This window comes from Macaca thibetana, chromosome 1 (genome assembly GCF_024542745.1).
Source record: "Macaca thibetana thibetana isolate TM-01 chromosome 1, ASM2454274v1, whole genome shotgun sequence".
NCBI classification, from domain to species: Eukaryota; Metazoa; Chordata; class Mammalia; order Primates; family Cercopithecidae; genus Macaca; species Macaca thibetana.
This window is the reverse complement of record NC_065578.1, coordinates 215,751,328-215,774,762: the sequence shown is the minus strand read 5'-3', so window position 1 is coordinate 215,774,762 and position 23,435 is coordinate 215,751,328. Positions and strand designations below refer to the sequence as shown.

At 44.8% G+C, this 23,435-nt stretch overlaps 1 protein-coding gene across 2 annotated transcripts in view; it reads right to left on the bottom strand.

Moving 5' to 3' along the window:
- The window catches only part of C1H1orf100 (chromosome 1 C1orf100 homolog), a 41,530-nt gene extending 18,391 nt beyond the window's left edge, over positions 1-23,139 (bottom strand). Inside the window, exons 1-3 of one of the 2 annotated variants that reach the window (XM_050785135.1) lie at positions 22,835-23,139; positions 21,960-22,197; positions 10,160-10,228 (exon numbers count right to left, since the gene is read on the bottom strand). In XM_050785135.1, the coding sequence (XP_050641092.1) occupies positions 10,160-10,215 (56 nt within the window). In that variant the 5' untranslated portion in view covers positions 10,216-10,228; positions 21,960-22,197; positions 22,835-23,139. Of the gene's footprint in view, positions 1-10,159; positions 10,229-21,959; positions 22,343-22,834 lie in introns of those variants that run through there. The other variant, XM_050785142.1, reaches the window with a different exon arrangement.
- Positions 23,140-23,435: the final 296 nt, after the last annotated feature.

Below are 23,435 nucleotides of genomic sequence, written 5' to 3'. Positions count from 1 at the left end.
GCGCCGTGGACACCTGTAATCCCAGCACCTTGGGAGGCCAAGTTGGGCGGATCACTTGGGCTCAGGAGTTCGAGACCAACCTGGCCAACATGGTGAAACCCGGTCTCTACTAAAAATACAAAAAATTAGCTGGACATGGTGGCACATGCCTGTAATCCCAGCTACTGGGAAGGCTGAGCCAGGAGAATTGCTTGAACTTGGGAAGCAGAAGTTGGCAGTGAGCTGAGACTGTGCCACTGTACTCCAGCCTGGGCAACAGTGTGAAACCCTGTCTCACAAAAAACAAAAACAAACAAACAAAGAAAAACAAGAAATGTGGGAATCCGTAAATGGAGGGCTCTGTCTGAAAAAAATAAATAAAAACAAAAATAATAAAAGAAATGTAGGAATTGGTAAATGGGGGCTCATCATACTGTATTTTTTTATTTTTGATGTTTACAAAATTTCATCTGTTTTTTTAACTGTAACAATAAGTCTGTAAAGACTAAATGTGAAGCAGCGCTGTGATGTCAAAGCACGAGGTGCTTGCAAGCCGGGGAGGGGGACTCGAGCCCTGTCTGGAGGCTGAATTTTGAGGTGTTTTGGGAGCATCACTGAGCTAACATGTGGGGACTGGGAGGGAGTGCTTCTGTGGGGTGAACGTAAGAGGGAGTGGGACAAGGGTGGGTGGTACAAGTGGAATACAGCGGGGCTGAGGGAGACCAGGCTGGAGGGCAATGGTGCGCAGGTTTTATGCTTTAAAATACACCTATTTTAATTTATTTAATTAATTTATTTATTTTGAGATGGAGTCTCACTCTGTCACCCAGGCTGGAGTGCAGTGGCCCGATCTTGGCTCACTGCAACCTCTGCCTCCTGAGTTCAAGCTATTCTCCTGCCTCAGCCTCCCGAGTAGCTGGGATTACAGGTGCCCACCACCACATCAGGCTAATTTTTGTGTTTTGAGAAGAGATGGGTTTCACCATGGTGGCCAGGATGGTCTCAAACTCCTGACCTCAAGTGATCTGCCCACCTCGGCCTAGCAAAGTGCTGGGATTACAGACATGAGCCAGCGCCTGGCCAGAAATACATCTCATTTTATAGTACATTGCTTTTCCTTTTATATTATAGTTATACAACTGTAATGAGATAGGTTGGTGTAAAAGTAATTGGGGTTTTTGCTATGACTTTCAATGGCCATTATTTTCAATGGCAAAAACTGCAATTACTTTTGCACCAAACTAATATTTTTAAATTATATGTGGTTGGTTTATATTATTTACAGATTTTATTTCAGAAGAATAGCAGAGATATTACAAAATATCTGTTATTTAAAAGGGGGTATTGTGTCTGAAAGTTTGAGGACTACTAATGGAGGTGATAGGAAATCTTTGTGAGGTTTGTTGTTGTTTGTTTCGTTTGCTTTTAGAGATGAAGTCTCACTCTGTTGCCCAGGCTGTAGTACAGTGTGATCATAGCTCACTGTAGCCTCTAACTCCTAGGATCATAGAGGTTCTCCTGTCTCAGCCTCTTAAGTAGCTGGGAGGGACTACAGGCATGTACCATGTGCCTGGCATATATATATATATATATATTTTTTTTTTTTTTTGTAGTTTCACTATGTTGCCCAGGCTACTTTGTGAGATTTTGAACAAGATTCATGACATGATATAGAAAGATCTTTTTTGATGGCAATGTGGAAAACAATTTTTTTTAAAAGACAGGGTCTCACTATGTTGACCAGCCTGGTCTGGAACTCCTGGGCTCAAGTGATTCTCCAGCCTTGACCTCCCGAAGTGCTGGGATTGCAGGTGCGAATCCCAGCCAGAAAACAAATTTGAAGACCATCTGACTAAAAATAGAAAGACTGCTTAGGACGTGATTGTAGTGCTTTATGTGGGCCATGATGAAGCTCTGATATGATGGAAATGTGGATGGAGAGGATAGGGCTGATTGAGGATATTTTAGGAGATAGGATAGAGGGTAAAAGACAAGGAAGTGTCCAAGACAAAGCTGCGTCTTCGAGCATTGGAAAGAATCCTGCCTTTCCCCAAGAGAGGGAACACAGTAAGTGGCCATCACTGGGAAGGTGACTTTATTTTGTGATGCCTGGACATGTGGGGTCTTTCGGGATGTCCCACAGATTCTGAGCAGTCAGTGGATGCCATAAAAATTCACAGTCAGGATGCCAGGCACGGTGGCTCACGCCTGTAATCCCAGCACTTTGGGAGGCTGAGGCGGGCGGATCACGAGGTCAGGAGATCGAGACCATCCTGGCTAACACGGTGAAACCCCGTCTCTACTAAAAATACAAAAAATCAGCCGGGCGTGGTGGTGGGCACCTGTAATCTCAGCTACTTGGGAGGCTGAGGCAGGAGAATGGCGTGAACCCGGGAGGCGGAGCTTGCACTGAGCCGAGACCGCGCCACTGCACTCCAGCCTGGGTGACAGAGTGAGACTCCATCTCAAAAAAAAAAAAAAAAAAAAAAAATTCAGAGTCAGTAGAAAGTAGCACATTGTTTTGCATAAAATATCTCACTAAATATGTGTCAGATGATGGATGAAAACTGAAACTATGCCTTCAGTTCGACTCAACCAACATTTATCGAACGCACACAAAACACCCTGCACTGTGCTAGGCTCTGCAGATACAAAGCTGACTAAGAAGCAGCCCTTGTCCTCAAAAAGCTCTTCACATGCTGAAATAGTGATCTGAATAAAGGGTCGATAGGACACAGAAGAGGGAGGAGTATCTAAGACCGGTGTAGGCAAAGGGGATGGGGAGGAGATTCCAAGCAAAGGGAATTATAGGCGCCAAGACGTGGACAGAATTGGGTTCTGAGTGGAGTGTATGAGGGCCAGAGTGGGCCCGGTTGTCTAGTATGAAAGGCAAGTGCTGAGCAGGGCGAGTTCTGTCTCTGTCTGTGCAAAGAGGACCGCTGGGAGCTCTGATTTGCAGAAAAACCACAGGCTGTCTGGGCCTGCTCAGTGCCTGGGATAATCTGACTGAGCCCTGGCTGGTAAATAACAATGGGGTATTAAGTCATAAGAAGAAAGATGAACTGGCACAATAAAGGGAACAAATGCCATTTCTGAATGCACGGGGGTGGGACACGTAGCTTTCTTAGGCACCTATCCATTTTCTGAAGCACCACCTTGGAATGTTACCCCAGGGCCACACTACCGTTTAAGAATCCACCTAAAGGACGTTGGTTTCTACAGTGGCTGGGCTGTTGGCGGTGGGCTGGGTTTTGACCATGGCGTGCATACAAACACACAGCTGCTGAATACAGGTGAATAAACTCAGCGCCGCTCCTTAGAAGCAGTCAGTAAAAGCTGGTTTGAGGATAAAGAATCCTTACACCAGAACCAAGTAACACTCCCTGCCGCCACCCCTCGGGAGTGTCTCTTGGCAGGTTTTGGGAAGAGTGGAGAGACAATGGGAAGGTGCGTGTAAGGAGATGGGTGTGGAGGGAGGGCTGGCTGGGTGGAGAAGAGAGTTTTGACCTCCTAAGGGGAAATGCCTAGCCAGGCCCGAGGCCGTGCGTTACCCGGCCTCAGCGAATGACTGTGAAAGCACGTGTGGACTCTTCAGACTTGGCTGTGGAGCCCAGCCCAGCTCAGGGCTCTGCTCAGAGTGATTCTGTTGACCTGGGTTTTAACCAGCTGTAGAAAGCCCTGTCCTTCTCTCTGGGCGGGTGCAGGCACCGTGCATGATTTCGAGTCCCTGATGGCTTGGCTCTTTGAGGTGGTGTATTCAGTCCACATGAGAGCAAACCTGTTCCCTGGGAGTGTGGCTGTAACCGGAGCGGGATCTGGGCTTAGCCACAGTCAACATTCAACATGCATAGGAGAGGCCACGGGTATCTGTCCTCCAGAGCCTGGCCCCACAGCCCCAGGTAGCCTGTGCTCTTATGACCGCACTCTGCTCTGTTCCGGCTCTGTTGGGACTCATGCTCCACAGAGCATTTTTACAGAAATGATCTCACTTCATCCTCACAGTCACCTCGCAAGGTAGACCTGATTAACTCTCTGCTTTATAAGAATAGCCCAAGCCCCAGAAAGGTTAAGCGGACTTTTTAAATAGTAAAGTCCACTTAAACGAGGAAGTGCCAGCACTGTGAATCAAACCCAGGTCTCCAAACTCCATGTTGCATTCTGCCACCCAAGGGTATGTGTGATGATTTTTTTTTTAAATAGGAATCCGGTGCTATTTTCATACAAACTCTGTGATTCTCTCATTTTGGGGCAGACAGCAAATAGACATTGTACACTAAAAAATAGGAAAAGCCATAAAGACACAGCAATGTTGGCTGGAAGATGCTTTTAACTCAATGAAAAGTACTCACTGTGAGCTCTTTTGTGTCTCCAGTGTGCTAGGTGCTAGGGACACAGTGATGATAATATTGTCTTTCCACTCAGGAGTTCATAATCTCGTCAGGAAAGCCATATTTAGGCAACTATCTAATCATAGACAATGTGGTGAGCACTATACCTGATAAGAAACTGAGGCTCGGGGGAAATAAATAACTTAGCTACGGACATAAGCTAGTAAGTCCAGAAGACGGAACTTAAGGAAGGACTGGGAAGCCCCCGGACCTGTGCCCTCATCTCCCAGGTTTTACCAGCTCCAGAAGAATCTCCTCAAGGAAGTGGGGAGCCTCAGTTTCCTCATCAGTAAAATGGGAATGACACTGTCTTCTCCATTAATGGGTACATGAGAGTAAATGAGACATTTGTACTTGGTGGCTGACATCTCCCAAGGTGATGATGTGGATACAGGAGACAGAAATTATTTAGTCAGATGGAAAAGGCAACAGAGTCCTCGGTGGAATTTCCCTTTTAACAAAAGCAGCCCCAAAGTCATTTCTTTTCTAACAAAGAGCAGCCTGTAAAATTGAGCTGCGAACATGAATAAGCAAGCTGGAAACTTGCAGGGTGAATGCCAGCAGCTGTGTCCATAGAAAAGGGCTACCTGGGGGCCAGGCATGTTCAACATGGAGGTTCCATCTTCCCTTTTCTCTGTCACCACATATATAGTAAAAACAAAAACAGGCAACAGAACGTGACCCAGCCAGGTAGAGAACCCATCTGCATAATAAAATATTAGGGTGGGGTGGTCAGCTTCTTCACATGCCATGCAAACAACACACCTAGTCCTAACCAGTTCTTCTCATGTTATGCAAATGGCACACCTGGTCCAACCAATCTTTTGTGCCCTACGTAAACCAGACCTCAAACACCACCTCCTCAAGCTCATCTATAAAACCTGTGCTTCACCAGGGGCCAGAAGACCCATTGGGCCTCCCTCTCTCTGCAAGAGAGAGATTTTCTCTTTCTTTAGCCTATCAAACCTCCGCTCTTAACCTCGCTCCTTGTGTGTTCACGTCCTTGATTTTGTTGGCGTGAGGCAGTGAACCATGGGTCGTACCCCAGAAAAATGACGCTGCTTCAATATCATCCCACGCAGGATGGGCTGGCCACACGGCTGCCTCTGGATCTTCAGAGACTGTTTCGATCGAAGTTTTAAAAATCTATTTAAATCACACATGAATTCTGTATCTTTGATCTTCTACAACACACTGAATTTAACCCACTTAAAGTGATCTTTTCAGGAGTATCCTGCGTTCCACAAACCAATGCCACACTCAGCCCTTCTCTGAGTGACAGGCCTCCAGCCTGTAGCCAGGGGATGGCACCAGTAAACAGTTGTATATAATAGGATTTTTTTTTCTTTTTTTTCTTTTTTTTTGAGAAGGAGTCTGGCTCTGTCACCAGGCTGGAGTGCAGTGGTGCAATCTGGGCTCACTGCAACCTCCACCTTCCCAGGTTCAAGCAATTCTCCTGCCTCAGCCTCCCGAGTAGCTGGGACTACAGGTGTGTGCCACCACACCCCGCTAACTTTTTATATTTTTAGTAGAGACAGGGTTTCGCCATGTTGGCCAGGATGGTCTTGATCTTTTGAACTCATGATCCACCCGCCTTGGCCTCCCAAAGTGCTGGGATTACAGGCATGAGCAGCTGCGCCCAGCCAATATGATTATGAATACAAGAATTTTATGTGGCCACTGCTAAGTGTGAACCATTTAACGTTTACTTTGATTCAGTGTCCCTGCTGATTTTAATCTGGTTTTCCATAGCATAGCTCTGAGGCTTGGGCATTTAAGGATGAATTGGATACATGCTTGTGCAAAACCACGCAAGGGCAGGCTGAGGTGCCATCAGTCACCAGGGGACAAACCACACATAAATGACTGGATAATTTTGCTCACTCATTCATTTTAATGTTTTCAACAACCGTGCCTACAGGGCCTACTGGGAATGATAATCTGCAAGGCAGAGGTCATGATAGTGAATTGCAGAGAAAGGGAAGCCCGGCCCAGGGGGCTAACCTGGAGATGCAGCAAAGTGCACTGACCATAAGCACAGACGTGAGTTTAAGATCCATGTCCGCCAGTCACTGGCTGTGGGATCTGGGACAGTCATTTAACCACACAGTGCCTTGGTTCCCTCATACGGAACTCACAGTAGTGAAGGTTAAAGGAGTTCAGATGCACCTAGGACAGTGCTTGGCACAGAGTAAGAGCTTCAGAAGTATTTACCATTATTATTCTGGGGGTGGCGACAGGCAGGAAATAAAGAAACAGATAAAATAGGCCAGGTGCGGTGGCTCACGCCTGTAATCCCAGCACTTTGGGAGGCCGAGGCGAGTGGATCATTTGAGGTCAGGAGTTCGAGACCAGCCTGGCCAACATGGTGAAACCTCGTCTCTACTAAAAATACAAAAATTAGCCAGGTATGGTGGCGGGCGCCTGTAGTCCCAGCACTCAGAGGCTGAGGCACAAGAAATCGCTTGAATTCAGGAGGCAGAGGTTGAAGTGAGCCAAGATCGTACCACTGCACTCCAGCCTGGGTGACAGCACAAGCCTTTGTCTCAAAAAAACAAAACAAAAAACCAAAACCCTTTCCTTCCCGAAACCCGGATGAGGAGGAAGCAGGGGAGAGAGGAACAGAGCTGGCGCCAGTATTTCCTGATTGTCTCCCCAGCGGCTTTGCTCTTTCTGGGTGTGTTTGAGATCTGTTTTGTTCACTGTGGGGCCTATTTAACTCTGGTCTCCTCTGGGGAAAATGGAAACAAACCTCTACTGGCCACTCCTTCCTGGTGCTCTGTGGTGTCTGGACCTGGCCTGGAGTCGGGGGGATTTGGGTGGAACTGAGCGCAGCAGGCCCTGGGGCCCCTGGAGGCCTAAGGCTGGGCTGTCTTCAGCTCTCTGGGGCTTGTCCTCAGAGCCGCACATGGGTCGGGGGGCAGGCACACTGACGGCTCCCACTCTTCCCGCACCTGAACTAGTCTCGGTGCCCCCACCCTCCACCCATAGTGCTCACCGTGGGACAGCTCTTGATGCCTTTCCTGACCTGCCAGCACATGGGTCCAATCCATCAGCAAGTCCGTGCATTCCCCCTCCAGGCTGGATCTCCCATGGGACGGCTTTTCTCCAGCTCACGGCTGCCCCTTGGCCCAGATCACCATTGCCTCCCCCTGCTCTCTGCAATAACCCCCACTGTTGTCTTCAGACAATCTGTTCTCAGAGCGAGCTTCATAAAAAGTAAATCAGATCAGGGTCCTCCATTGCATAAAACCCTTCAACCCATTGCGTGTGTAATAGCGTAAAACTCAAATGTACTGTTGTGGGCCACAAAGCCCTCCAGGAACGTCTCCTGCCTCTACCTCCCCACCCTTCTCCCAGCTCCAGCCCCCGTGTCACCGTGTCATGGCGTCTTTCATGACTCAGGGCTTTTCATGGCGTCTTTCATGACTCAGGGCTTTTGGACCTGCACTTCCTCCTCCCCAGACCACTCCCTTCTCCCGCCCCCCTACCCCTATCACCCAGCATCATGCTCGGCTGTTAACTGCTCAGAGAGCTGTTCCCTGAACACCCTGGCTAGAGAAGGCATTCTCCTTCTGCCTGCCTCTCCGCCTTCATTATTCTCTCTCACACCCTTTTTCATTTCCTTTATAGCCTTTATCACAACTTCCAATTATTTTATTTGTTTCTTTTTCTCTTTTTTTTTTTTTTAATAGACAAAGTCTTGTTCTGTTGCCCACACTGGAGTGCAGTGGCACGATCTCGGCTCATTGCAACCTCCGCCTCCTGGGCTCGAGCGAGTCTCCTGCCTCAGCCTCCTGAGTAGCTGGGATTGCAGGTGTGTGCCACCACGCCTGGCTAATTTTTGTATTTTTAGTAGAGATAGGTTTCACTATGTTGCCCAAGCTGCTCTTGAACTCCTGACCTCAAGTGATCCACCCGCCTTGGCCTCCCAAAGTGCTGGGATTACAGGCACGAGGTGCTGCGCCAGGTCTTAAAAGCAAATTCTTAAGGTGTACCCAAGAAGGACACATCCATCCATTCACTCCTTCTGTAGTTTCTGGAAGAAAGACTTCTCTTTTTTGACCAAACATGACTAAAATAACTCAATATTAAAATAAACATTACGGGTGTGTTGTGGCTCACACCCGTAATCCCAGTACTTTGAGATACTAAGGAGGATTGTTTGAGGCTAGGAGTTCCAGACAGTCTGGGCAACATAGTGAGACCTGGTCTCTACAGAAAATTTAAAAATTAGCCAGACAGCTTGTAGTCCTAGCTACTCAGGAGACTAAGGCAGCAGGAAGATCAGCTGAACCCAGGAGTTGGAAGATCATAATCCAGCCACTTCACTCCAGCCTGGGCAACAGGGCGAGACTTTGTCCCTAATAAATAAATAAAAATAAAATAAAATAAACATGAGGCTTGCTCAAAGCCACGAAGCCAATGGGGCTACAAGAGGCTGACGCCCAAATCACAGTGTGAGGTTTCTGTCACAAATTTATAGCTACTCCACTTCTGCAGACTCCATCACAGATGGTGAAGGGAGAGCGGGGTTAGGATTTACAGACTCATCTGATATCAAATTTAGTACAACAAAACATATCTAGGGCTTGTTATTCTTGTGCCATAGAGGACCTTGAAGAAAGATTGAAACGGCTCCTTAGTTTCCATCTGTGCTGTCAGCTCTCATCGTGCCGAAGCACAGGGGCAGTTTGTTTTACCCCAAGCAGAGTAAAATGGTCCAATCCAAAATGTAGGCCTGCGTGGCTCAGACTTCTCAGTAAAGCTCTTCCCAAGCAAAAACCAATATCCTTCTGGTCTTTTGGGAATTTGGAGTTGCCTGTTTGCTTGGATTCTGCAGTGAGTGTGAGGTTTCTCTTTCTCACAACTTCCCTAAACCCAAAGTAGAGGCTAGAGCAACTCTGTGTTGGATGCTAATTCACCATGTTGGCTTCTGATTAACCCCTTTTATTAGCCCATTTTCCTATTGCTATGAAGAAATACCTGAGACTGGGTACTTTATGAAGAAAAAGAGGTTTAATGGACTCACAGTTCCACATGGCTGGGGAGGGCTCACGATCATGGCAGAAGGCAAAGGAGGAGCAAAGGCACATCTTACATGGCAGCAGACAAGAGAGTTTGCTCAGGGGAACTCCCACTTATAAAACCATCAGATCTCGTGAGACTTATTCACTGTCAGGAGAAGAGCATGGGAAAGCCCCACCCCATGATTCAATTACCTCCCACCAGGTCCCTCCCATGACACGTGGGAATTATGGGAACTACAATTCAAGATGAGATTTGAGTGACCAAATCATATCACCCCAGGCCTCTAAGATTTCCAGTTTCTCTATAGTTCCTGGTATCAGAGCAGGTACTTACTGTAAGTTCTGCCCTTCGGCCAAACAGCGTTGGTGTTATCATACTTCAATTGTCCCCTACATCCCTTCTGTATCACTCTTTCCCTATGGTATCTAAACCCTGGGTCTCGGGGGTAATGGTGCAGACATCCACCATCTCATCTCACTGCCACCGAGACACATATGTGGCTTCTGTTCATAAGTCCCTGTTAAATATTTCTTTGTAAGAAACTGGATTTATCAGTCTCTTTCTTTGGCGTCTCAGCTTCCTCTGACTTTTGCTAGTGGGTTTGCATAGACCTGCTCATCAAGAAACATCCAAAGAGCTTCCCTAGAACTCCCTGGCAGTGGTCTCTCAACCACTGAGCAGCAGGATGTGCAGTTCTAACTCCCCAGGCACCTGGCTGCCTGGCCTCAGCCCTGGAGGCAGTGCCTCTGGAAGAACTATACCTTGGCGGGATCAGTGGGCGACGCTCAATAAATTCTCGTAGTCGGATGGCTGTCATGATGGATGGGAATCTGAAAAAAATATGTAGAGTAAAGGATCATATTGCCAGTTTACACATAGTTCCATGGGTGAGCTATCTAGTACCGCAAAGTCCATCTTGAAAGAAATCGGTGAAAATATTTGACATGGTAGAAGGATGATGCTTACAGGCTATTTAGGGAAGGAAATACAAGATTAGTAAAGGAGCAAAAAGAAATGGCAAGCATAAGGCAAATACAGATATGCTTTTCTTTAAAAATCAAAGGTAAAAAAATTAAATAAGTATAAATCAATAAGAAAATAAAAAGCAAAGGTACTGCGCTAACGTTAGCTGGGCATAGTCTCCTGTCTCACCTCATTGTTCTTTTGTTTTTGCTTTGATCAGTTGTGCCTCAAGATCCTGTCTCATTTCTTGCAAGCTAAGCACAACATTTCCCAGAGTCCCTCACGACAAGAATCCCAGCTAGGAGTGAGAGCCCTTTCATCGGCTGTGCTTGCTTGGGATTTGGAAGGTGGACGTGAGGCAGAGGCTGCTGCCGTGATCTCTACTGGCCAGCAAGGTTGTGGAGACATAGCACTTCTTTGCAGCAAATGTCCAGTGTCTCATCTCCAGCTTTGGGGCAGACAAGAAGCAACTGTTGTGAAGGCAGTGGCTGAAGTCTGTGTCCCAAGGTTCAAATTCCAGCTTCCTGGGTGGCAGAGGCGGTGGTGTTGGGAGTAGGTTCTTGAACTCAATACTCCTGGAAGCGGCTTCCTGATCTGGACTGACATAGCTTTAGTGGTGATGGGTCAGTTTGGGGGAGATGTTCCAGATGCCTCCTGGGGGCCCCACCCAGAGCCTGTTCCTCCAGCCCTTCTGAGGATTTTTTTAAGCACTTCATTTTGTATGTTAACCCCTTTCTGTTTCCCACACTGATCCTAGACTAAACATGTATGTTGTTTCTAGTCTAAAATTTCTTATCACATTTTTTTTTTTTTTTCCACAGGGCCTCACTCTGTCACCCAGGCTGGAGTGCAATGGCACAATCTTGGCTCACTGCAGCCTCCACCTCCCGGGTTCAAACAATTCTCCTGCCTCAGCCTCCTGAGTAGCTGGGATTAGAGGCACCTGCCACCACACCCAGCTAATTTTTGTATTTTTAGTAGAGATGGGGTTTCACCATGTTGGCCAGGCTGGTCTTGAACTCCTGACCTCAGGTGATCCACCCACCTTGGCCTCTCAAAGTGCTGGGATTACAGGCATGAGCCACCGGGCCTGGCCCACATCTGATTATTTACTGGAGAATATGGCTTGCCACAAGCAAACTACTACATTTAAATAATCACATAAAGTGGTGAGACCCCACCTCTATGAAAAATACAAAAAAAGAAAAAGGCTGTGTGGAGGTGCTTGCCTGTGGTCCCAGCTACTCAGGAGGCTGAGGCAGGAGGATCGCTTGAGCCCAGGAAGCGGAGGTTGCAGTGAGCCAAGATCACACCACTGCACTCCAGCCTGGGTGACAGAGTGAGACTCTGTCTTAAAAAAAAAAAAAAAGAAAAATCACAGGAAAAGGAGTAAACAATGGGAAGGAAAACTGAGTGGCTGGGGGACAAAGGCACACGTTTTACCATTTACCTTAGGAATTTTGCACTCTGCCTATTATGTATGCACAAAGACAAGTGGGCCTGTGGTTTGCACAAACATGGCTAGTGTTGTAGCAGGAGAACATTGGACTGAGACATACGTGACCTGAGGCAAGTCATTTCCCCATTCTCCACATTGATTACAATAGCTCTCTGCAGGGTTAAACGAGGCAGTGATGTCTGCAAGTGTTCCGTGTCCTTGAAAACATCTTTGAGAAAGGAGAAATGTGAGTTCCTATTGACAATCATGGATTATGTATCAGGTAACAGGTATTAACTCCTATTAGCCTCCTAGCAACCCCACAGAGTTTTATCGCTATTTACTCCCAAGAAATTGAGGTACTGAAGAAGTCAAGTAACTTGTATGAGGTTACCAAGGAACCAGGGCTGGAACCCTCTGGCTGCAGAAATATTTATTTTAACTCTTATGCTCTATCAAAACAATCACAAGGCACCCAGACCAACAGCCAACACAAAACTAGGACTGTTCCGTAACCAGGAGACAGAAAGGACTGGAAAAAAAAAGTGTATGATGTCTCCTCCTCTTCCCTTTCATAGACAACGGTTAACTCATTGCCTGCTGGCTGGCTAGCTGCTTTATTTCACCTGAGTGTGTTTTTCAAAGCAACTTGAAGATTTAAAATGCATTACATTATAATGGAATAGCTGGCTATCCAACAGAGCCTAATCATTTATAATGTACTTTTACTGCTGTGATTATTTGAAAAAAAAAGAGAGAGAGAGAGAAGGAAGGAAGAAACAATGAAAGAGAAAATCTGTAAATGCACCTGAGCTCTGGGTTAATTTGATAACCCGAACTCCGAAAGCTTTGTGACTGCAGAGTTTACTTCAGTAGAAGTGATAAGCTGGACAGAAGTGATAGGCTGGACAGAAGTGATGATAGGCTGGACAGAAGTGATGATAGGCTGGACAGAAGTGATGAGAGGCTGGACAGAAGTGATGACAGGCTGGACAGAAGTGATGATAGGCTGGACAGAAGAGACAGGCTGGACAGAAGTGATGATTGGCTGGACAGAAGTGATAGGCTGGACAGAATAATGCAGGGTATTCAGGGTTCTTGCGCTCCTAACAAAGACAGCCCCAACTATCCTTTCGAAGATAGAGTGAGGGCTCAGTGCCTAGAAATTCTGAATCAGTCTTGTACGGGAATAAATTGGTCATGGGTTGCCATGCTTTTTTTGGATATATAGGAGATGTACATATTTATGGGGTGCATGTGCCATTTTTATACAAGCATACAATGAGTAATGATCCAGTCAGGGGAATGGGGGTGTCCATCACCTCAATCATTTATCATTTCTTTGTGTTAGGAACATTCTAATTCCACTTTTTAAGTTATTTTGAAATGTAGAACAGGCCGGGTGCGGTGGCTCAGGCCTGTAATCCCAGCACTTTGAGAGGCCGAGGTGGGCAGAACACTTGAGGTCTGGAGTTCGAGACCAGCCTGGCCAACATGGTGAAACCCCATTTTTACTAAAAATACAACAATTAACCAGGCATGGTGGCGCATGCCTATAATCCCAGCTACTCGGGAGGCTGAGGCAGGAGAATCCTTGAACTCAGGAGGCAGAGGTTGCAGTGAGCCGAGAAGGAGCCACTGCACTCCAGCCTGGGCAACAGAGGAAGACTCCATCTCAAAAAGAAATAAAAATAAAAAAAGAAAGAAAAAAAAAGAAATGTACAATAAATTACAGACAGTAATCACCTGTTGTGCTACCAAACACTGATCTTTTTTCTTCTAACTGTATTTTTGTTCCATTAACCATCCACTGTTTATCCCCTCTTCCCCACTCCCCTTCCCAGCCTCTGCTAACCATCATTCTACCAGCATTCTACTCTCCATCTCCACAAACTCAATTTCTTTTCTTCTGCAAGTTCAAATTTTTTCAAGCTCCCACATATTAGTGAGAACAGGCAACATTTGTCTTTCTGTGCCTGGCTTATTTTACTTAATATAATGTCCTCCAGTTCCCTTCATGCTGTAAATGACAGGATTTCATGCTTTTTTTTTTTTTTTTTTTTTTTTTTGAGACGGAGTCTCGCTCTGTCACCTAGGCTGGAGTGCAATGGCGTGATCTCAGCTTGCAGCAACCTCTGCCTCCCAGGTTCAAGCAATTCTCCTGCCTTAGCCTCCTGACTAGCTGGGACTACAGGCACCTGCCATCATGCCCAGCTAATTTTTGTATTTTTGTAGAGATGGGGTGTCACCATGTCTTGGAACTGCTGACCTCAGGTGATCCTCCCGCCTCAGCCTCCCAAAATGCTGGGATTACAGGCATGAGCCACTGTGCCCAGCCAATTTCATGCTTTTTTATGGCTGAATAATATTCCATGCATATATATCTCTCTCACATTTTCTTTATCCATTCATCCATTGATAGACACGGGTTGATTCCATAGCTTGGCTATTGTGAATAGTGCTGCAGTAAACATGGGAGTGCAGATACCTCTTTGATATAACAATTTCCTTTCTCTTTGATATATACCCAGCAGAGAGATTGCTGGATCATATGGTAGTTCTATTTTTAGTTTTTTGAGGAGCCTCCACACTGTTCTCCATAGTAGCATTCATTATTGCCTGGCTTTTGGACAAAAGACATTTTAACTGAGGCGAGATGATATCCCATTGCATTTTTCTGATGATTAGTAACGTTGAACTTTTTTTTTTTTTTTTTTTTAGACTCACTCTGTCTCTAGGCTAGAGTGCAGTGGTACAGTGGTGTGATGTTGGCTCACTGCAACCTCTGCCTCCTGGGTTCCAGTAATTCTCCTGCCTCAGCCTCCCTAGTAGCTGGGACTACAGGCATGCATCACCACGCCCAGCTAATTTTTTGTATTTCTAGTAGAGACAAGGTTTTGCCATGTTGGCCAGGATGGCCAGATTCACCTTGTGATCTGCCTGCCTCGGTCTCCCAAAGTGCTGGGATTACAGGCATAAGCCACCATGCCCGGCCATGTTGAACTTTTTTTTTTTATACACCTGTTGGCCATTTATGTGTCTTCTTCTGAGAAATGTCTATTCAGATTTTTTGCTTATTTTATTTAATTAATTAATTAATTAATTTTTTGAGATGGAGTTTTGCTCTCATTGCTCAGGCTGGAGTTCAATGGCGTGATCTTGGCTCACTGCAGCCTCCGTCTCCTGTGTTCAAGTGATTCTCCTGCCTCAGCCTCCCAAGTAGTTGGGATTACAGGCGCCCGCCACCACACCCAGCTAATTTTTTGTATTTTTAGTAGAGGTGGGCTTTCATCATGTTGGCCAGGCTGGTCTTGAACTCTTGACCTCAGGTGATCCACCCACGTCGGTCTCCCAAAGTGCTCAGATTACAAGTGTGAGCCACTGCTCCTGGCCCTTTGGCCCATTTTAAAATCAGATTTTCTTTTCCCTATTGAATTGTTTAAGCTCTTTATACATTCTGGTTATTAATCCCTTGTCAGGTGGGTAGTTTGCAAATGTTTTCTCCCATTCTGTGGGTTGTCTCTGGTCGCCATGCCATGCAAATGTTTTTAGAGGAATGCATTAGCAGTGGTGGTTGAGTCCAAGTCAATGCTCCTACGATAATCAGAGGACCTTGTCTGGGAGTGGTTACCGATCTTCAGAGAATTTCCTGTACCTTATGTAAGGGATACCAAATCACATTTTTTTTTTTTTTTTTTTTTTTTGCCGTTAATCATAATCTCTTGGACACATAAAGAAGTGTAGTTTGCGATAAGATATATCAGTACATTTTATTTTAGTCCATCTTAAAAAATATAGCCACATACCAAATCCAAATGTAATAACTCAAGTATGAACATATGGTAAACTTACCATCATTTTCATAGTCACAGCCAGTACTGTACAACTGTTGTTCTCAGCACCAGGAACAACATAACTTTCATCTCCCTTAAATATGTAATTGTTTAGTTGCCTTAATAAAAGACCCTCACTTAGATGTGCCCCAAGTAAAATTCTTCCAAAGCAAACAAAAGTGCTATCTGTACCCTTGCCCTACCATTCACTCAATTTCAATTATGCCTAGGAAATCTTTGAATGTTTTTATTTACCACTGAAAACATAGTATGCCCAGAGTAAATAATGCCATAAGACAATATTAGAGCCATCCATGAATTCTACACGTAAACAACTATTTTCATGTTTTTATAGTATATATATATGTGTGTGTGTGTATGTCTATATATATATATATATATACACACACACATATACATACTTAAATTTTTTTTTTTAAGACCGTCCCACTCTGTCACTTAGGCTGGAGTGCAGTGGCACGATCTCAACTCACTGCAACCTCTACCTCCTGGGTTCAAGCAATTCTCATGCCTCAGCCTCCTGAGTAGCTGGGATTACAGACATGCGCCACCACGCCTAGCTAATTTTTGTATTTTTAGTAAAGACAGGATTTCACCATGTTGGCCAGGCTGGTCTTGAACTCCTGACCTCAAGTAATCCACCCACTTCGGCCTCCCTAAGTGCTGGGATTACAGGTGTGAGCCATCATGCCTGGCCCATACAGAAATATTTAAACCACAGCAGATATTCTATTTTGTAATTTTTAATTTTCTCTTCTTTTCTTTTCCTTTTTGAGACAGAGTCTGGCTCTTTTCGCCCAGGCTGGAGGGCAGTGGTGCGAACTTGGCTCACTGCAACCTCCACCTCCCGGGTTCAAGTGATTCTCCTGCCTCAGCCTCCTGAGCAGCTGGGATTACAGGTGTGTACCGCCATGCCCGGCTAATTTTTTTTGCTTGTTTTTAGTAGAGATGGGGTTTCACCACGTTGGCTAGGCTCGTCTCAACCTTCTGGGCTCAAGTGATCCTCCACCTTCAGCCTCCTGAGTAGCTTGTACTGCAGGTGCATGCCACCACACTCGGCTAATTAAATAAATTTTTTTTTTTTTTTGTAGAGATGGGTCTCACTATGTTATCTGTTATCTAGGCTGGTCTTGAACTCCTAGGCCCAACCAATCCTCCCACCTCGGCTTCCCAAAGGGCTGGGATTACAGGCCTGAGCCGCTGTGCCTGGCCCTATTTTATATTCTTTGTTTCTCATTGAACAATATATCATAAAACTTTTTCCACATTGCTAGACTACTTTTTTTTTTTTTTTTTTTTTCCCGAGATGGAATCTCGCTCTGTCGCCCAGGCTGGAGTGCAGAGGCACAATCTTGGCTCACTATAACCTCTGCCTCCTGGGTTCAAACGATTCTCCTGCCTCAGCCTCCTGAGTAGCTGGGATTACAGGCGCACGCTACCACACTTGGCTAATTTTTGTATTTTTAGTAGAGACAGGGTTTCACCATGTTGGTCAGGCTGGTCTCGAACTACTGACTTCGTGATCCATCCGCCTTGGCCCCCCAGAGTGTTGGGATTACAGGCGTGAGCCCCCTGTGCCCGGCTGAGTATTCTTAATTTTAATATTTCACATTCCTTTGTGTAGTTTAGTGAGGGCCATCCACCAGTCTATTTAACATAAGACTCCACTCCACCCCACTTCTGAACTCCTTTTCCCTGCCTTTACTTTGTTTTTCTCCAAAACACTTTTCCCCATTTGCCATACTGTACGTTTACTTATGTATCTTATTTATATTTGTTTCACCCTGCCCTCATTAGAAAGTAATCTCCATGGTGGTTGCAGTAGCTCATGCCTGTCATCTCAGCGCTTGGGAGGCCAAAGTGGGTGGATCGCTTGAGATCAGGAGTTTGAGACCAGCCTGGGCAACATGGCAAAACCCCATCTGTCCAAAGGATACAAGAATTATCTGGGCAGGTGGCGTGTGTCTGTAGTCCCAGTTACTTGGGAGGCTGAGACGGGAGGATTGCTTGAGCCTGGGAGGTGGAGGTTGCAGTGAGCTGAAAAGACGCCACTGCACTCCAGCCTGGGTGACAGAATGAGACTCTGTCTCAAAAAAAAAAAAAAAAAAAAAAAAAGGAAAAGTAAAGAAGAAAGGGCAGGGTTGTCTATTTTGTCTACTGCTATAGCAGTCAGGTCAAAGATAATAATTAGCACATGGTAGACATCTGACAAATATTCATTGAATAACTGAGTGAGTTATAATTTATTTAACCCAATACCCTAATTTTGGACATTTTGGTCATGCTGAACATCTCTATGAATACGTTTCATTCTATTGAATTTATTTCTTAAGGTATATTGCTAAGAATGAGTCAAGGCTTGCGCAGCTTCGTGGCTCCCAGGAGGATTCAGCCACCTCCATTAACTAATGTTGGCCCCCAGACCACTGAGGTGAGACTCTCCACGCACAGAAATTAAAATTTAACAATACAACTTTTTATCACATTGGTGTTCAGAAGGTGAACCAAGATAAATGAATTAAAAATGCACGTTGCAACAAACTTCCTCAAAGTTAATGTTCAACATGCTGACTTCAGGAACAAATCTGTAAGATTTGTCAACTTTCTCAGTACGTTTTTGGCATTATATAATATGGAGTAAATCAAATTTGTACAACATACAATAATAGTAAAGAATCTAATAAAATTCACCCATCTGTGGTAAAATTTCTTAGCAAACTGTAGGGAACCTTCTCAATCTGATAGTGAACATCTACAGAAACCTACAGCTAGCGTCATACATAATGGTTAAGGACTGAGTGCTCTCTTCCTAAAATCGGTAGCAAAACAAGAATGTTTACTCTCATTACTCATATTAAACATAGTGCCGCAAGTCCTAGCCAGTACAATAAGAAGAAAAGGAAATAAGAGGTATACAGATGTCCTTAGCTGCAAATGACATAATTGTCCACGTAGAAAATCTCAAGAAATCTACAAATAAATTCCTAAAACCAACAGCTATGCTTAGCAAGATCGTAGGATTCAAGATTAACATGTAGAAAAATCATATTTCTAGGTATAAATTAAAAATTGGAACAAAAATTTAAAACACAAGTATTTACAATTGCTTAAAAATGAAATATGTGAAAATCAAACAACACATATACAGGATTTGTATGCCGAAAACTACAAAATGCTAATGAAAGAAACCAGAGAAGACCTGAGAGGTAGACTACATTCATGGACTGGAAGAGAACATAATAAAGATAACAATTCACTGTACAATGATCTGCTTTATCTTAACAAAATCCCAGCAGGATTTTTTGTAGATATAGACAAACTTATTCTAAAATTTATTTGGGACTGGGCGTGGTGGCTCATGCCTGTAATCCCAGCACTATGGGAGGCCGAGGCGGGCAAATCACAAGGTCAAGAGATCGAGACCATCCTGGCCAACATGATGAAACTCTCTCTACTAAAAATACAAAAATTAACCGGGCATGGTGGCACCTGCCTGTAATCTCAGCTACTCGGGAGGCTGAGGCAGGAGAATCGCTTGAACCCGGGAGGCAGAGGTTGCAGTGAGCTGAGATCCTGCCACTACACTCCAGCCTGGTGACAGAGTGAGACCCGGTCTCAAAAAATTAATTAATTAATTAATTAAAAGAATAAAATTTATTTGGAAATGCAAGAGAACTAAAATAGCTGAAGCGATTTTGAAAAAGAACAACTACCCTCTGGTAGAGAGGGGTGGAGAAGAACCTCAGCCGACACCCACCATCCACCAGACCTTTCACATGGGCTATTTCATCCAGTCCTTGAAAGAATCCTGCACGATGTTCATGATTCCTCTTAGTTTATAGAAAGTGTTAAACCACATGTTTAAGTTCACACAGCCAGGTCTGTCTGACTCCAAGGCTCAAGCCCCTTCCACTGTAGCATCACTGATCGACTGATCCATTCAGCAAAGATTTATTAACCAACTACCTTTGCCTGACCCTGCCAGGCAGCTACAGGAAATGTGTTTAGCAAAAGACACGTGATTTCACCGTCATGTTGCTTACAGTCTGGTGAAGGAGATAAAGTCAGATATTAATCACAGAGCCACAGAAGTGCATATAAAATTAAAGCACAGTCACTACTAAAACAGAATCCTTTCGTACCAGATTACCTTCCAGGCAGCTGGGTGGCTGCGTCTCCCTCTCCTCTTTCAGAGGTCTAAAAAAATAGACTCTAAGAGCAGACAAGTCACATTTGCTTCAGAAAACCTGGACATTTTCCCTGATATGAAGCATCTGAAAAGCTTTCCTCAAGGAGAATGACTTTCTGAAGACTTGGTTGAAAAACATTTTTAAAATTGGCGTCTATTTTTATGATAGGAAAGAATTTTAAAAAGTGTTGTTGAATCAGACCAGCCATGGTGGCTCACGCCTATAATCCCAGCACTTTGGAAGGATGAGGCAGGCCTTCCAAAGTGCTGAGGTCAGGAGTTTGAGACCAGCCTGGTCAACCTGGTGAAACCTGTTTCAACTAAATATACATACACAGATAAGCCGGGTGTGGTGGTGCGCACCGGTAGTCCCAGCTACTCTGGAGGCTAAGGCAGGAGAATCGTTTGAATCAGGAGGTGGAGGCTTCAGTGAGCCAAGATTATGTTACTGCACGCTAGCCTGGGCAACAGAGTGAGACTCCATCTCAAAAAAAAAAAAAAAAAAAAAAAATCAGTTTGGATACTCCCAGTACAATGTCAAGTGAAACCAGTCACAATTATTTAGCAAATTTAATCAACTTATGGGCCCCCATGAAAGACAACTAGCAAGTTATGAATTAATCTGTCCAGAGAAGGGACAGAGGAAAGATATTCAAGTTAGGGTCCCAAGACTCTGATGTCATATATCTAGTAAGATTTGGAAAATTCAGTGAGTCAATGGAAACCTGTGGAATAGTCAGAAAATGGCATTTGAACTGGTGAGTAAACTGTATCAGTTGATTTTCTGGATGCATTTATTTTATAATGCCCCTTTTCCTTGTAAGTGTTGCATCTGTGCTCATGAAATTAGAGGAAGTTCAGCCTCTGGGGGAAGCAGTGCCCTAGTGACCTGAGGGTGTAGAGAAGGCCTGGGTGGGGAAGTGCTTTAGGACTGACATGACTCACCCTGCTAAGAGCATGACGACCTTTCTAACTGCCTTTGAGCATCTGTGCCTAGAGGCTGTTTAGAAGAGGGCTCGCAGCAACTGAGTTACTTTGTCAGTCCCCTATTGCTTCTGTTTTCTCAGGCAGCCAGTTTTCCCAGTTCAGGAAGGTCGGTTCCCCTCTCCCCTGATTCTCACCAGTTCTGTAGTGAATTCTGCTGCCTGAATACTCATTCTTTAAGCCCATTCTTCAGGGCTTTGTTCAGGTCCTCCATAAGTTCTCTACCAGGCCTCTCTTCTGAGTTTCAAATGGCCCATTTCCCTCCTCTGAATTCCCAGAGCCCCTGGTAAATTCTCCTATGCATTTTGGTTCTGAGTCTTTTCCTTTTTGGTTTATTGGTTTCTGAATTAATTTATTCTATTATTTAAGAAAAATTAGTGACAACTCTCTGCCAGGCTTTGGATAAGGCTCCAGAAATTCTTCAAACAACAAGACATCTAGGATTTTTGTTGTTGTTGTTGCTGTTCGTTTTCTTAAATAGAGACAGGGCCTTGCTATGTTGCCCAGACTGGTCTCAAACTCCTGGGCTCAAGCGATTCTCCCTCCTCGGCCTCCCAAAATGTTGGGATTATAGGTGTGAGCCACCATGCTTGGCCAAGACATCCATTTTATACAGCACTTTGTCTCTTCAGGTAAAACATGAGCTCCTAGATGTCGGGGACCACTTCGTTTTGGTGGCCATGATCTTCACTCTCTTTGTCCTTCCCTATCTCATTCTCTTGCAAAGTGTTCGCTCTCCAAGGAGTGCTTGATGCATACTTCAGAATGAGTGAATAAATGAAAGAATCAGTCGATCAGCTGACTCAGTGACCTGTTCATCTCGTTAACAGTTTTTAAAACCTAGGTATTCTTGTATCACAGAGAACCAGATATCTTATTAAACATAGGTGTACCCATTTCTGAGAAAAAGAAAAGACACATTGAGTTAAAACTATGACAAGAATTCAAAGTTGAGAGGGATGAGTATTCACGTTCTAAAAGAAATTTTTGCTTTACCAAAAGGCTTGCCATAAAGTTTCTTTATGTTGTGAGTTCCTATCTCTAAAATATTTGAAATGCAGTCAACCATGTAGTAATGCAGCCACTAAGTGAGGCGAGAGAGGTACAGGCAGGAACAACCACACCGCTCTTACCTGCCTCGGCTGCTGTGGAGAGACCTCCCTGTTCTTAAAAGTACTCTGAGGCCAGTGGTGATTATAGCTGCCTCCTGCTGCTGGATCAACTGCAGAGTGGCAGTGGCGGGGCCTGGTTCCTCTACATCATTCAAAGGGTATTGTGATGCACGATGGCTTACAAGGTTTGCCAGGCAATGCTTTTCAGGTCTTAGGCTTACAAAAAGTAGAGATCCTTTGGTCTCTAGAGACAGCCCAGCTGCGCATGAAAGAAAGGGCAAAAATTAGTGTGAAAAGGAAAATCATGTAGGCAAATAATCCAGGCTATCTAATCACTAGAGCTTTCTTTTCTGTAAAGATTGTCCCAAGGACAACGTAAGGTGAAAATCTGGGTGGTGCCACACTGAGGAGTCCTGCCCTTTGCAAGCTAGAATTGAGGAAGTATAGTTTGGCACGAGGGGCAGATGAGGCCAGCTCTGCCTTGTCCAAGGCTAGATCAGGCTCCAACCTGCTTCTTTGCAGGTATCAAAGGAGAATTTTAATTATTTAAAAATATGGTTCAAACCAATCCATGAAGTGTCACAATAGCACCACTACGTAGAAGCAAGCCATAACCCGAGAAAAAGAAGTGGCAAAAATATTTATTCTGACCAACCTGTCAAAACCAAACCAAAACCAAACCAAAACACTGGCATTGTCTCTCTTTTTTTTTTTGTGATAGAGTCCTGCTCTGTTGCCAGGCTAGAGTACAGTGCCACAATCTCGGCTCACTGCAACCTCTGCCTCCCGGATTCAAGCCATTCCCCTGCCTCAGCCTCCTGAGTAGCTAGGACTACAGGCGCCCACCACCACACCTTGCTAATTTTTTGTATTTTTTAGTAGAGACGGACTTTCACCGTGTTAGCCAGGATGGTCTTGATCTCCTGACCTCGTGATCCTCCCTCCTCGGCCTCCCAAAGTGCTGGGATTACAGGCATAAGCCACCGCGCCCAGCCAACAGTGGCATTATCTACAGTAGGTTGTCCTGGAAACAGGGACACTTCTCAGTTAAATACAGTCTGCAAGTGAGAATGTAAAATATTTCCATAAGATTCCAGATGGCACTCAGGAGAGACCGGGGCTAGGCTGGGTTCCTGCTGGGAGCTTAGTCTATATGGAACAGGCATGAAATAATGTAATAACAGAGTCTTGGTGACACAGCATCTTGTTGAAAGCAGATAAGCTAAGGAAAACTTCAATATATGAGGACAGAAGCAACAAACTGGAACCACACTAAGAGAAATGATAAATTGGGTCTGATCTGTTGAGTAAGCACCTCACGTCGTTTTAGCTATTAGACACACACCATCTAGAATCTCCATGACCACCATGGAGGGAGATTCTCTATTGAAAATGAAGTATTTCTATTTGAAATGAAGGCTAAGAGAAGCTAAGGAACTTGCCTAACAGTCCTACAACCAGGCTGTAATGAATCTATGATTTGAATCCAGCTATTTG